The sequence below is a fragment of the Neolamprologus multifasciatus genome, chromosome 7 (genome assembly GCF_963576455.1).
Source record: "Neolamprologus multifasciatus chromosome 7, fNeoMul1.2, whole genome shotgun sequence".
Taxonomy (NCBI): domain Eukaryota; kingdom Metazoa; phylum Chordata; class Actinopteri; order Cichliformes; family Cichlidae; genus Neolamprologus; species Neolamprologus multifasciatus.
In genome coordinates, this window is record NC_140445.1 from 60,956,442 (window position 1) to 60,971,025 (window position 14,584).

At 38.9% G+C, this 14,584-nt stretch overlaps 1 protein-coding gene across 2 annotated transcripts in view; it reads left to right on the forward strand.

Moving 5' to 3' along the window:
• pdhx (pyruvate dehydrogenase complex component X) overlaps positions 1–13,065 on the forward strand; it is a 30,211-nt gene extending 17,146 nt beyond the window's left edge. For both annotated transcript variants that reach the window (XM_085164802.1, XM_085164803.1), the window contains exons 6-11: positions 2,492–2,657; positions 3,118–3,265; positions 5,357–5,415; positions 7,753–7,911; positions 11,291–11,355; positions 12,169–13,065. In XM_085164802.1, the coding sequence (XP_085020928.1) occupies positions 2,492–2,657; positions 3,118–3,265; positions 5,357–5,415; positions 7,753–7,911; positions 11,291–11,355; positions 12,169–12,424 (853 nt within the window). In that variant the 3' untranslated portion in view covers positions 12,425–13,065. The remainder of the gene's footprint in view (positions 1–2,491; positions 2,658–3,117; positions 3,266–5,356; positions 5,416–7,752; positions 7,912–11,290; positions 11,356–12,168) is intronic.
• The last annotated feature ends 1,519 nt before the right edge of the window (positions 13,066–14,584 follow it).

Sequence of the window (14,584 nt, forward strand, 5' to 3'; positions counted from 1 at the left end):
ATGATACAAACCACTGCAGTGCAATACCTGTAATACCTACAGCATGTTCTAATCGCTCTAATAGAATATTATGGTCAACAGTATCGAATGCTGCACTAAGGTCAAGAAGGACAAGCACAGAGATGAGTCCACTGTCAGAGGCCATAAGAAGATCATTTGTAACCTTCAATAAAGCTGTTTCTGTGCTGTGATGAGCTCTGAAACCTGACTGAAACTCTTCAAATAAACCATTCCTCTGCAGATGATCTGTTAGCTGTTTGACAACTACTCTTTCAAGGATTTTTGATATGAAAGGAAGGTTGGAGATTGGCCTATAATTAGCTAAGACTGCTGGGTCTAGAGATGGCTTTTTGAGTAAAGGTTTAACTGCAGCCACCTTGAAGGCCTGTGGTACATAGCCGATTATTAGAGATAGGTTGATCATATATAAGATCGAAGAATTAATCAATGGCAGGACTTCTTTGAGCAGTTTTGTAGGAATGGGGTCTAAAAGACACGTTGATGGTTTGGAGGAAGTAATTATTGAAGTTAACTCAGAAAGATCGATTGGAAAAAAAGAGTCTAACTTAACATCAATGGAACTAAGAGTAGCTGTAGATAATATTAGATCTGTGGGATGATTATTGGTAATTTTTTCTCTAATGATAAAAATTTTATTTGTGAAGAAGTTCATGAAGTCATCACTAGTTAACGTTAAAGGGATGGTTGGCTCAACAGAGCTCTGACTTTTTGTCAGCCTGGCTACAGTGCTGAAGAGAAACCTGGGGTTGTTCTTATTTTCTTCAATCAGTGATGAGTAGTAAGCTGTTCTGGCTTTGCGGAGGGCGTTCTTATAAAGCAACAAACTATTTCTCCAGGCTAAATGATGATCCTCTAAATTTGTGACACGCCATTTCCTCTCCAGATTACGAGTCATCTGCTTTAGGGTACGTGTTTGAGAATTATACCACGGGGTCAGGTACTTCTGATTAGAGACCTTAGTTTTCACTGGAGCTACAGTATCCAGAGTCGTACGTAGTGAGGAGGTGAAATTATTAACAAGATAATCGACCTCTGTTGGGGTAGCGTTCAGATAGCTGCTCTGCTCTGTGTTGGTACAGGGCATTGACGATGATAACAGTGGCTGGATTATATTCTTAAACTTAGTTACAGCGCTTTCAGAAAGACATCTACTTTGATAAAGTCCACTCTCCACTGCTGCGTAATCAATTATTGTAAATGTAAATGTTATCAAGAAATGATCAGACAGGAGAGGGTTTTCAGGAAACACTGTTAAATGTTCAGTTTCTATGCCATATGTTAAAACAAGATCTAGAGTGTGATTAAAGTGGTGGGTGGGTTCTTTTACATTTTGAGAGAAACCAATTGAGTCTAACAACAGATTAAATGCCATGTTGAGGCTGTCATTTTTAGCATCAACATGGATGTTAAAATCACCCACAATAATTATTTTATCTGAGCTCAGAACTAAATTAGATATAAAGTCTGAGAAATCAGACAGAAACTCTGTGTAAGGCCCAGGTGGACGATAGATGATAACAAGTAAGACTGGTTTCTGAGTTTCACAGCTGGGGTGGACAATGCTAAGCATCAGGCTTTCAAATGAATTAAAAGTCTGTCTTGGTCTTTCATTAATTAATAGACTGGTGTGAAAAATTGCTGCCACACCGCCCCCTCGACCTGTGCTTTCCACATCCATTCCACATCCACATTTTACATCTGCTTGTTCAAATGACTCCTCGAGCGTGATTTTAATCCTTAACTTTAAAGGGTGAACTATGAGCCTTAATGAAGGGACTGTGTTATTATGTTGTATCAAGTTAGTGCAGGATGACCTGCAAGTTGTATACAAACAGTTCTTTAATGTGAATGCAGTGTTACATCAAAATAATTAGTATAAAGCATTTGATAGTGTTTTTTTGTGGTTAAAGTCAGGCTGTCCATGACTCACTATGCTAGAGGGAAGTCCACTTAGACCAAAGGTTTTGAATAAGCTTTCCTGCAGTTGGCACCAGATCCTACCCGTGCTGATGGTGTTTGTGACTAACAGATGATTCTTATGACTCCTTTTCTCCAGAAGAAACTGAATGTTACCTTCCCAAAAAGCGCACAAAAACAATAACCAGATGACTGTTACTTTTAACTTTATTTCCTCTTTTTTAAACTTTTATTTACTCAAGCATTTTTTTATTTTTTTTTAAGTTGATGAGCCATACTGTTAGTTTATGGGAAAGAGTTGTTGAAGCTAGGCTAAGAGGAGAGGTGATGATCAGTGAGCAGCAGTATGGCTTCATACTTTCTTCAAAGAAGAAAGAGACAAGGCTGAGATGGTTTGGTCATGTTCAGAGGCAGGATAGTGTATATGTTGGACAAAAGGTGTTGAATATGGTGCTTCCAGCTTCAGTTCATGTAGTTTGTTTTTGTTTTTTTTCTTCTAAAAGTGTCTTTCTCACATTGAATGTTAAAATGGTCCTTTTTTTTTCTTTAACAGGGATGCACTGAATCTTCTGAAAGCATCTCCTGCTCCCAAAGCAGTGCCATCTGTGGTCGCCTCAACTCCTCCAAGTCCCATCTCTGCTCCAGCAGCCAGTCCTCTACCTCCAGGAAGCAGACCAAACATACCTCCATTGTCTGTACCGGGAAAACCAGGAGCACCGGTGATCACTCCTCACACATTCTCTCAAAAATACTCTTACGTGACGTAGTTTCTATTTCGGGTCGTACTAAGAAACTGCCAGATATCATTCAGTCATTTGGGGATTTGTCGCTTTTGGCTAAGAGGATGTAATAGGATTGTCTCATCTCAAACAATCACTATTTCTGCATGGTTAACTTTTACATTGCTGCTGTAGATATTTATCAGTTTCATTTGGTATAGTTAGTGGTATCCCGTAAGGTATTGCCTGTTCATCTCAAAGATTGAGGATTCTTTTTAACCAGCCATTAACTATCAAGGCTGCCGTCAACATTTATTCACTTCATGGGTTTTTGGAGTCGCTTGTAGCAGTGAAGATGTGTCCACCATATCAGTGTTGGCTCTCTGAAAATGTTTTTTTTTTTTTTTTTTATCCTTCACTGAATTATTTACCTCCCCTTCTTCCTCCTTCATATCTCCAGGGAACTTTCACTGAGGTTCCAGCTTCAAATGTCCGTCGTGTGATTGCTCAAAGGCTTACCCAATCAAAGACCACCATCCCCCATTCATATGCATCCATCGACTGTGACATGGCTGCTGTCATGCAACTCCGCAAAGATCTGGCCAAAGGTAAAAACAATGAAATGAAAAAACTTGTCTTTTTATTAACACTGTTGTTGTCCTGCAAGTGGTATCTCACTTAATGCATACTGACAGGTACATTTGTAAGACAGCTTATCTGTGAAGTTGTGGATTTCAGAAGATTAATGTGACGCTTCATCCAAGCATTCGGCTCGTAGTTCATGTCCGTTCCTGTGTTTCAAATCAATACACACATCTGTGTTCCACAGGGGTGGTGACTTTTGTTTTATGGACAGATAAATTATTGTACTTGGCAAATGATTCAGCTAATTGTGAAGTTTAAATGCCTATCCATGAAGCAGTACCCCACAAGCAAGACCTGCAGTATATCTATGGCTGCAATAGAGCCCTGTTCTCAGTATCACAGAGACAGTATGGCATCATAAAGAGAAGTAATTTAGACAAACTAAATCCAAAAAGGAATTGCAGCCAGTTCCTCTTGACGAAGGGCACATCTTGTAACTTTATTTCTGTTTGCTGTGCTTTTTGTTAAGCATCAACAGTATCACTATTTTTTGTGTACTTGCCACATTTTGACAAGTAACTATAAACGCTGAAAGAGTTACTCAGCATAATGAGTGTGCACATGCTGTATGGATTCTTAAGAGGGGATTTGTGAATGGCTGAAGTTGGATTCACAGGGCTGACTTCTACTGATGTGATCTAGGAAAGAGCCATGTCTACCAAAGCCATTTCTTAATTTTCTACAGCATACTATTAATACTTAAACGTATTATAACATGTTGTTGTGTACCATGTGATAAATGACAGTGTTACTGAATTTAAAAAATGGTATTAAAGGCCTCTAAATACAAGTCAAATGTATTTATATAGCACATTTAAAACAATAGTCGTTGACCAAAGTGTTGTGCATTTCAAATAATCAAGTGACATTTAAGAAATGAAGCATAAAATGAGAAAACTTGAGTAAGAAAGGACAAAATAAAAGTAGTCAGAAGTGAAAGCCAAGGAATAAACGTGGGTTTAACAGTAAATGTAGGGGCAGTGAATACCACAGGGAAGATAGATTGTTACAATCTTATAATTTTTTTTAAAAAAATACACACTATACACATTGAATACTGTAAGTCTGATGCAATTCTAATATCAAATGAAGCATTGGTTGAAACTAGCAGTGTGGGCATTACTTCCTCAGCTTCACAACCTTCCCTAACAACGGTTATTGAGCAAACAGCTACTGCTTGTGAAACAGAATTTTGGGTGTGTAATTTGAAGGACAGTTTCCACCACAAACCATTCACTTTTGCACATAAAAAGAAAAATATCTATCCTTAATGGCTTGGTTTCCTAAATGGATCCTGTGATTACTTCGGGACATTTTTTTTTATGTTGATTAAGTAAGAGTACTATGTCAGATTCCAATTTTAAAACACTTAGTTTAATGCTGTGTCACGTAATTGGCCTTATTTAGCTTAACTTTTCAGCACAGTCAAACAAACAGTAAATCTCTTTGGGTCCTGTCTCTGTGATAGAGGAAACGGGATGGCCATTCCAGACCTATTAGCAAGGTTGTGTGTGTACGGAGGGATTCTCTCGCCGGTTGTTTTTGTGGACTCTCATTGTTCTCGACCAGTGCGATTTCACGGTTAGCTCATTAATCATACTGCTCACAGCATTCAGAACTGTCTGGTACTGCATTATTGGCCACTAGTAAAAGTTGGCTCTGATGCCAAGCCTGACTGCCCCAATGTGTGTTACACATCAAGCAGGGAATGAAGCAAATTCGCATCAGTGAGTTTGGCATAGAGGGGCCTCTTCTGATCAGCTGGAGTGAACAACAACAAGATATTGCATTTTTCCCTATGCAATAGCATGTGTAATGTCATTCACTTGCAGTTTGTTTACATGGAAATTAATTCATTTAGAATTTCCCCTCTTTAACTGAATGTTTTTTGATAACTGAAACATTGCGGGTCTTGTACAAGATACTCGACTTTCACTCAGCCTTGGCATTCGGAACCATAGGTTTTTAGCTTATCCAGCTTTCCGCTTGGCTTAGATCTGATAATAATAAGCAGAGATTAGGTTATTCTCATAAATCCTCCTTTGTCCTTTCAGAACAGATTAAAGTGTCTGTTAATGACTTCATCATCAAGGCAGCAGCTGTTACACTCAGAGTAAGTACTCCTCATTTGTTGTCATTTGTCTCTTCAGTGTGTGTAATTGCTAAAGATGGGTCATCTGTTCATCTCTAACCCTGTATTTTTTAGAACATTGCAGTGTTATCCATAACTTTAATTTCTTCCAGTGCTCAATAAACCATTTGGACACATGTGTCTAAGATGTGTTGTTAGATTTAAAGAATATGTGCAAGGCATAGGACGTTGTGGACGATGTGGCCCTCCTGGTAATGTAGTTATTCCAGCAACATTTCATAAGAAGATAATGACTTACTTATTTTACACTCTAAAATACTATTTTATTATATTAATATAAAATATTGTGTCACGTTATTGCCACTTCCCACCCTCATTTTCAAGTAAATTTCATGGCAAAGATACACACACCTACACACTTCCACTCGACACTCTCTGTCACACACACACTCCCCACAAGAAGAATGTTGATTTATGTACCCAGTTTTGAATTTTTGTGTTCCAGATGATTGTTTTTTTCTTACAGGTGCGGCAATTGGCGATACATGCACTTCTCTTTGCACGCTGTCCTTTTATTATGACTTCATGTCCTGCCTTAGATGTTGTCATATTCTATGCCACATATAATGTAATAATTTTAATAACACAAATAGAAATGAAGAAATAAAAAGATGAGCCCTCAACGAGAGGAGCCTACAGAGAATTTATAGAGCTAATGTCTGTGCAGGTTCTCAGTCATCCAGGTCATTGTAGTCCAAGGAGCTTGGAAAGAAAAGCGTCTGGACTTCTTTAAGTTGCTTGAAGATGTTTCACCTCTCATCCGAGAAGCTTCTTCAGTTCTAAGAACAAATGGGTGAGAGTCCCAGATTTAAGCCCCATGGGAGTGTCACCCCAAGAGGGACAATGAACCCCCTTATGATCCTGTACCCAATTACACGAGCCGAAGTGTGAAAATGGTAGGTGTAGGTCACAATCAGCCAATGTTTTGGGTGAGCTCATTGTGAAACCTAGCCCCACCCTATCATATGATTTCCTGAGGTCAGATGACCCAGGATATGAGTGGGCGTTAAGGCATCTGGGAAGGGATCTCAACACTGGATTATAGATTGCAGACAGTTGGTGTCTGCAATCTAAACACAAACCTAAACAGAAACTTAACAATGTAGTGTGTGCTGTACAGTGTAGCGAGGAATGCTCAGACCTCCATATTGGAGAGACCAAACAGCCACTTCATAAACGCTTGGCACAACATAGCAGAGCCACCTCCACGAGACAAGACTCGACTGTCCATCTGCATCTAAAGGACAAAGGTCACCCTTTCAAGGATGCCAATGTTCACATTTTGGACAGAGAAGACAGATGGTTTGAAAGAGGAGGGAAAGAAGCCATCTATGTCCACTGTGAACGACCATCTTTGAACAGAGGAGGTGGTTTACGACACTTAACTGTCTGCCATCTATAATCCAGCTTTGAGATCCCTTCCCAGATGCCTTAACGCCCACTCACATCCTGGGCCACTTGACCTCAGGAAATCAGATGATAGGGTGGGGCTAGGTTTCACAATGAGCTCACCCAAAACATTGGCGGATAGTGACCTACACCCGTTTTCACACTTCGGCTCGTGTAATTAGGTAGAGGATCATTAGGGGGTCCATTGTCCCTCTTGGGGTGACACTCCCATAAGGCTTAAATCTGGGACTCTCACCCATTTGATCTTAGAACTGAAGAAGCTTCTCGGATGAGAGGTGAAACATCTTCAAGCAACTTAAAGAAGTCCAGATGATTTTCTTACCAAGATCCTTAGATTATAGAGCTAATAAGATAAGATAAGATACCTTTATTAGTCCCACAAGGGGAAATCTTGAAAAAGCAAAATGTGTTTGGCACAATAGTGAATTCATATCTTAATTCTGATCGCTACCAAAGCAACACAGGCACTGTCACATTCACTGTGTTTTGCTGTTGGTCTAATGTATTTGTGTACCTCTCAAATGTCAAGCTCATTTGCATTACCACTAATATTTTATTATAGGGGCTCCACTTCTGATGAGTATTTGTTAAAAACACTCAAAAGATTCCCAGTTTAGAGCAGGAGGAGATACAAATTCAGCCCCAGGGAATCACAAACTAATGGTCTCCTAGTGCCAGTCAGAAGCCCAGATAAAGTAGGCGGGCTGCATCAAGAGTGAGATCCGGTGTAAAATCTGTGCCAAATCAAATATGTGGATCCGTAGCAACCTCTGTAGAAATAAGGAAGCAGCTTAACACACCTCAACTGAAGAAAGCTTATCTCTTTTTGTCTTGATTTATCCCTGATAACATGAGGACATGAGGTGACCTTTGACTCCTGTTTCCTAGGAAATGCCAGAAGTGAATGTGACGTGGTCTGGTGATGGAGCCCGTGCACTTGATTCAGTGCATATTTCTATTGCTGTGGCAACAGACAAAGGTCTCATTACTCCAATCATCAAGGATGCTGCAAACAAAGGAGTCCAGGAGATCTCATCTAATGCTAAGGTAAAGAACTTAAAACAACTATGTGTAATCATTGTTCTGACATGCTATGCATTAATGTGAGATTTAGACTTGACTGGACCCTAACAGATTCTGGCTGGAACTTTAATTAATTCAGAGTAGCATCATTAAATCCTCATTTCCACTCCTTCGGGGAACAGAAGTTGTAGTAATAACATTCTGTTCCCTTGGAGTTGATTCACTCAGTACAACAAATACAGTATGGAGTATATGTACACGCCCTGTAGAGTAGCCACTGAACCAGTGTCAGAGCACCAGTAATAGATCTGAACAAGAGTGTGGTAATGACTAACTAGCTACAATACAAATATCATTCACAGAAACCTCCTTAAACAGGGCTCATGAGGTTGCCCTGGTGGACTATGCTGTCACTCCCTGAGGCAAAGACAAACCTTTGGTGCTAGGTTCAGAGGAGGTTCAGTGGGGCAACCCCTGTTTAGACAGTCCTTTACCTCTAGCTGAATTAACATAGCAAACAAACAACTGGTCATATTCGGAGTGCTGTCAGTGAAGATGTGTAGCACACACACCAGACACAAGACAAGCTCCTCTATTCCTCATAGGGGGGAAGTGAGAAAACGGAGAATCTCAAAATCCATAGAGTGCAGTGACACGTGCAGACGTTGTGGTGGTTAGTTCTGAAACAAAATCTGGGAACATGGGCAGATGGTTTTTGACCATTGTGTACTCTGGAGCTTGGAAAACCCCTTGAAAGATGATGTTTCCTAAACAGAATATTTCTTCTTTTCTTGCTTTGGTAAAAATAAATTAATTCTAAAGCAAAAAGCTTTGCATGGAAAAGTCCAAATTAGCACTCTGGGCAATCTACGCACCAGCTCAGTGGTGGTGGCTAAAACAGTATTTGTAGTTAAGTTAGCTTCAAGTCAGCGGATAGCAGAGCTAACTAACCAGATTAACCTGATATCTCCCAAGTGTTGTACAGAGTTAATCAACTGAAAAGGAGAAGCACTTTATATCTAATATACAGGCCAGTAGATTTGGAATTTGATTTTTGATATCTGGAGAAGAGATCAATCAGATATGGTATATGAAGTAAAAATGGTCTTTTTTTTTTTTTGTTTGTTTTGTTTTTTGCTTTCTCATAAACACCTGGGAACAATAATTTGTTTCCAAGGTTGCTCTAAAAATGTAAAGCACCAAAAAAGATACTTAATGATAAGAGCCACACACTTCTATCAAAGACGCATGCATCACAAATCGATGAATTATAAATGACTTTGAAATAGACGCTGATAATAAAAAATATAATGTTTGACATGTACAGTGACCCCCATGTAAACTTCCCTAAAGTTCAGAGCCTGTTTTTTATGACTGTCTTATCTTTGTACACATTGATGTTGGATTCATCAGCTATCAGTCATAAAACCTGAAAATGCAAAACCCTTTCCATAATCAAGAAGTAGAGCTGACTTTTAGAACACTTATGGCTCTAATGACACATTGTTGCTTGCACATTATCGGCATCACAGCTCAGCGTCAGCACATGTAACCTTAGCTGTTGCAGTGACAGTGGTGGAAACCGTATTAGTATAAGTATTAGTTCATGCAAGAGTGCTAATTTAAACTTGGGAGGAGTGAAAGTACGTTTGATGCACGGTGCATATCTGGGTATGCCAGTGATAGTCAGCAGGGTGGTGGTTGGATTTAGCAGTGGGTGTGCGATTAGGTTTTAGACATACTATTACTGTAACTGCCTAAACCCATGTGATCAGTTTTTGCAACAAATGTGATTGCTTAAGATCGGGTGCTTCTGTTTGTGTCGACTTTCACTTTGACTTTGACTGCCAAAACCAGAGGTGAATATGTGTAAACAGTTGTGTACACGATACGATTTTACATTTTTCATCAACCTATTGAATACACATAGCTGCTTGCTTTGAAATATATACATGTATTATTATATAGTTTGTCTCCACTGGCTGCCGTAGTGGTCCAGCTCAGACCAGAAGCGCTGCTATGTTTGTTAAACACTTTGCATCACAAACAGTTCCTTTTTTTTATCTTTTGTTCCTTTTTGCGTTCCTTCCTTTTTCATTAAATTGAAAAACAATTGTTTTCGTTTGTTTTTTTCTTTAGAGAACTGAAATTAATGCGGTCAAAGTGTTCTGTTCTATCTAATTATATTGCTACTGATTTGTTGTGACTCCCAGAAGACAATGTATTACTTTTATAGTGATTGTCTTAACCTATTTTGATTATTTTAGTTCAAATAATATTTGTCAGTTGTTCAGATGCCAGATCAGAATGTTTCAGTACTAACATACTTGCATACACAACAGCTCCTTTAAAGCATGAGTAGTAACACTGCACACATGTCAGTCCACCTAAGCCTTCAAAATGCTCTTTACCACCCACAGTTATTCAATTTATTTGTGCTGCTGCTTTGAGGTAAATGTGCATTTGCTGGTTTTCATAGGTCTCGAATTAAAATTGACACAATGTCTGAATAGACATTGTCTGGCCGTTGATTTGATGCAGAGGAACATTTTTGCACTTAGAGCTCTTATCATAATTGTACCCACCATACTCTATTGTGTCTTGTGAGTCACTCTCAAGTTTCCGTGAGGGTTATATCCCACCATTAACCTTTTAATAACATTTCTATTCAAATAAGCCAATAACTTAGAAGAAGATAAGTTCAGTGCTACATTTTAACAATAAGCTCTTCATTATTTCAACACAGTCTGTGGTATAATGTGGAGCATGTACTTTTATAATGTTTTACTGCTTGATATCACCATCCTTCTTGGAGAAGGTTGAATGAGCCATGTGTTTGCACTAGAAACAATACCTTTTTCACGCTTTGTTTCTCAGTTATATTGGGTTTTCTCCAAGCTCTTCAGACAGCATTCATGCTGTGAGAGAGCAAGGATTCACATAACCTAGCTGAACTAATGTATTACCAGATGCCTCATCTGCAGTTCTGGGTGCTTTTCATTCCCGTTTCTTTAATTTACCCATGCACATTAGGATAGTAATCTATTTCTGTGAGGACCATGGTGAACATTTTAAAAGTGCAATTTCAGGTTTGAATTCCATTTGCGTTTCTTTATTCTGTCTTTTCGTTTTTTCAGTGTGAAACCTTGATTTTAATATTATTTTTATTAGTTGCATTTGTGAGGAGCTGAACCTTATTAGGAGAACATTCTTTTCTGTATTTTGTGTTGCAGACTGTACAATAAGTAACAGTTAATTAGTACTGCACATGCTTATGGTTTTATCTACATTTCCAAGTCTGTTGTGTATATCACACATGTATTCTGGCTATTTTGTATTTGATCTATTTTATACATCAAATGTATTTATTTCTTTAAGAATATCCATCTGGTGTTTTTTATAGGCTCTGGCCCAGAAGGCTCGAGATGGGAAACTGCTTCCTGAGGAATACCAGGGAGGCTCATTTAGGTAAAATCATTATTATAGTCAGTATTTTTACCAGGTTTTCCTTTTTATTTTTAGTACTGCTGTCTCAGTTAATTGCTATTCAATAGACTTTTTTTGTAATGTGTCAAAAAGTGGTTCCTGTGATCTATTAATACTATTTCCCCAATGTTCCTTTGAAGCTCAGTTATAAGAATAAGCCATTATACATTTCCGCATTCATGATTAAAATCTGGTTTCACAGTGAGCCAATATATTATGCATATTCTACATTTCATGTGAGCCTGAGCTGAATGTGTTCTTGGGCGACAAAGACCATCAGTTACTGTTCATCAATTGCAGAAGTGTGAAGGAGGGGGGCTTTTTAACTCATTAGAATTAATGGTGTCATTTAGAAACAAATGGGGTTTCTGTGTCAGGCAGAAGCAATGGATTCCTACGGAGACCACTTTCTTCGTCCTCCTGAGGATATACATTATGTCTATATCTTTCACCTATTAGTTTTTCCATTCCCCTGAACCAGAACTCCCATTAATGCAAACATCAGAAAGCCCTCAGGTCAGTTTTGCACAATATTTAGGGGCAGTTCTTGAGCTGAATTTTGCTGTAGTAATCTTAACTGCTTAGCGTTTTATTTTAGCAGCTGTCTATTAGATGTTGACAAAAAGTCATTCACTAAAAGTGATAATATTCTTTTTTTTTAACCTAAATAAATTTGTTTTATAGCCACTAATGCCTGCTTAGTTTTTATTTATCTTCTTGACCTTTTATTATCTTCAGCTAAGTTTGACCACTGATGTAATATGCGTGCTATCTTTTTCTCTTTTTATCCCACAGTATATCTAACCTAGGGATGTTTGGAATCAGTGGCTTCAGTGCTGTGATTAACCCGCCTCAGGCATGTATCCTTGCTGTTGGGACGTCCAGGGCTGAACTGCAGCTCCGTGAGGATGATCAGACCCTATGCACCAAGCAGCTGATGACAATTACGTTGTCCAGTGACGGGCGACTAGTGGACGACGAATTAGCATCACGGTTTCTTGATAAATTCCGAGCTAACCTAGAAAAACCACAACGCATGGCCCTGGTGTGAAAAAACAAACAGAGAGAACTTTATAAAAGGGACTTTATAGATGCAGGAAGAAACACCTACATGACAAAGCCTGGCTCATGGTTTTCACAGCCAGAGAGCTCTTAAACGGTTGGTTTCCAATTAAGGCTTACAGAGTAGAATTGTACATAATTTAAAGTTCATTTTTTTGACTACTTCTGACTGATGATCAACCAGGCTTTGTGATGGAGGAGTTATGGGGACTCAGCTAGAGTGGAGGAAGATTCTTGGTGCCAAATTACCAAGAAAAAGATTATTCTGCTACACTTGTACATAAAGTGTTTCAAGTCCAGCTCAACTGCTGTTTCGCAGTCAAGTGTATCTGCTCGATGTCACTGTTGGTAAACATGCAAATAGTTCTCTCAAAACTTCACTATACTTTTCTACAACAAAGCTATACATTACTGAAAAATACAACTGGCAGTACAATTTCCATTTAGATTGCAAAACCCACGTAAAATGGTTTCTGTTACAAAATGTAAGAATCTAATTGATTTCTTATTAATTTTTCATATTAATATGTTTTAACTTATTTAAAATCAACTACACTGGAGAACAAGTCCTTCAAATTCAGCTGTATACAAATCAAGGTTGCCAATAAAACACATTTTTCAGTCTTAAAATGTTTGTGTGTGTGTCATTAATGTTTTTCTCAGATTTTCAGAAAGTAGCAGATTCACAAACTGGATTACACAAGTGTGTGTTTCTGTTTAATTAGAATCCAAAGAGATTACATAGTAATTATTTTTTAAAAGCCAATTAAGATAATTTGCTGGGTTGAGTGTACAGGTCAGGTTCTGATGGCAGATGCTTATCTTTGCTTTAAGCGTGGGAAGAACAGCTGTCTCTTTATATACTACCAGTAAGACAAAGCTTATCCTAAATATGCAAAAGCATATTCTAATATTTTTAAAGCGGGAGGAAAAAGCTGTGGTTTCAAACATCCTCTGTGGGTTAGATTTCCATTTTATCCACTATCAGCCTTGAAAGGGTTAAAAAAAAAAACAAAAAAAAAAAAACTGTTGCCTTGCACCTGCTCAGCTGAATTCAGATAGATTTTAAGTCTGAATGTAAATTACCCGAGGTGAGTTGTGGAATAGGCAGGTTGCAACGGTACCAAAGCAGACTTGATTTGATGTTGCTATGGCCAGGATTAAAGACATAGAGGGGGGGGGAATTAAATTTTATTTATATCGCGACAAGGTGTAGGCTACTGGGGGATTCCTATCATCTATCGCCAGTGTTGGGGAGTAACGGAATACATGTACCGCCGTTATTTAAAATACAAAATATGAGTAACTGTATTCCGTTACAGTTACCGTTTAAAAAGGTGGTATTTAGAATACAGTTACTTTGAAATAAATGGATTACACGGCGGTACTTCCCTGTTTCATATTGTGGCGGGTCAGGACTGTTTGGGTTTTGTTTGACAGCTACGTTCTGTTGTTCCAGGCGGCAGCGTTACGGTTGCCATGGTTACAGGGTGACGCTCTCTCTCTGCGTGTTTCCTGGGTGAGAGAGGCCTTTTTGTTGTTGTTGTGCTAAGCTAATAGGCAGAATGCTACAGGTATAGCTCTAAAGAATGTAGCATCATAGGCAGTGTAGTCCGTGCTGCAGGGAGAATGGACTGCCATACACGTTATGTGTCTGTGAGCGAGGGAGGGAGAAAAAGGAAAAGTACAGCTGTCATCGAGCAAAAACGGGAGCTGGAAGCATGTAAATATAATAATAACCACTGCAGCCAAGAAGAGTGCCTGACGAGCCCAGTTGTAAGTAAGCTATTAAGACTCGACAGTACACCGTGTTCATGTTTTCCTCCAAAAACAATAAGTTCCGTTGGAGCAGCCTTTCAACGCCTCTCTCTGTCTCAAGCAAGCAAAGTTGACCCAGACAACAAAGTAAAGCTAGTTTTCGGCTATGAGCCCGACACAGAACCCACCGTATTAGCCAGAGGTCCCTTTACTACGGTTCGGAGCCGCGGACCCAGTGTTGCCAACTCCTCAGTAAGGAAAATCGCTATTGGCTGTCCTAAAAGTCGCTAGAAGTCGCTAAATGACGTCATCACCTAATTTGCATAATTGGTCATGCTAATGTTATTGTAATCTATGTTGTTGGAGAGAGAAATAACATCGTGGAAGAGAC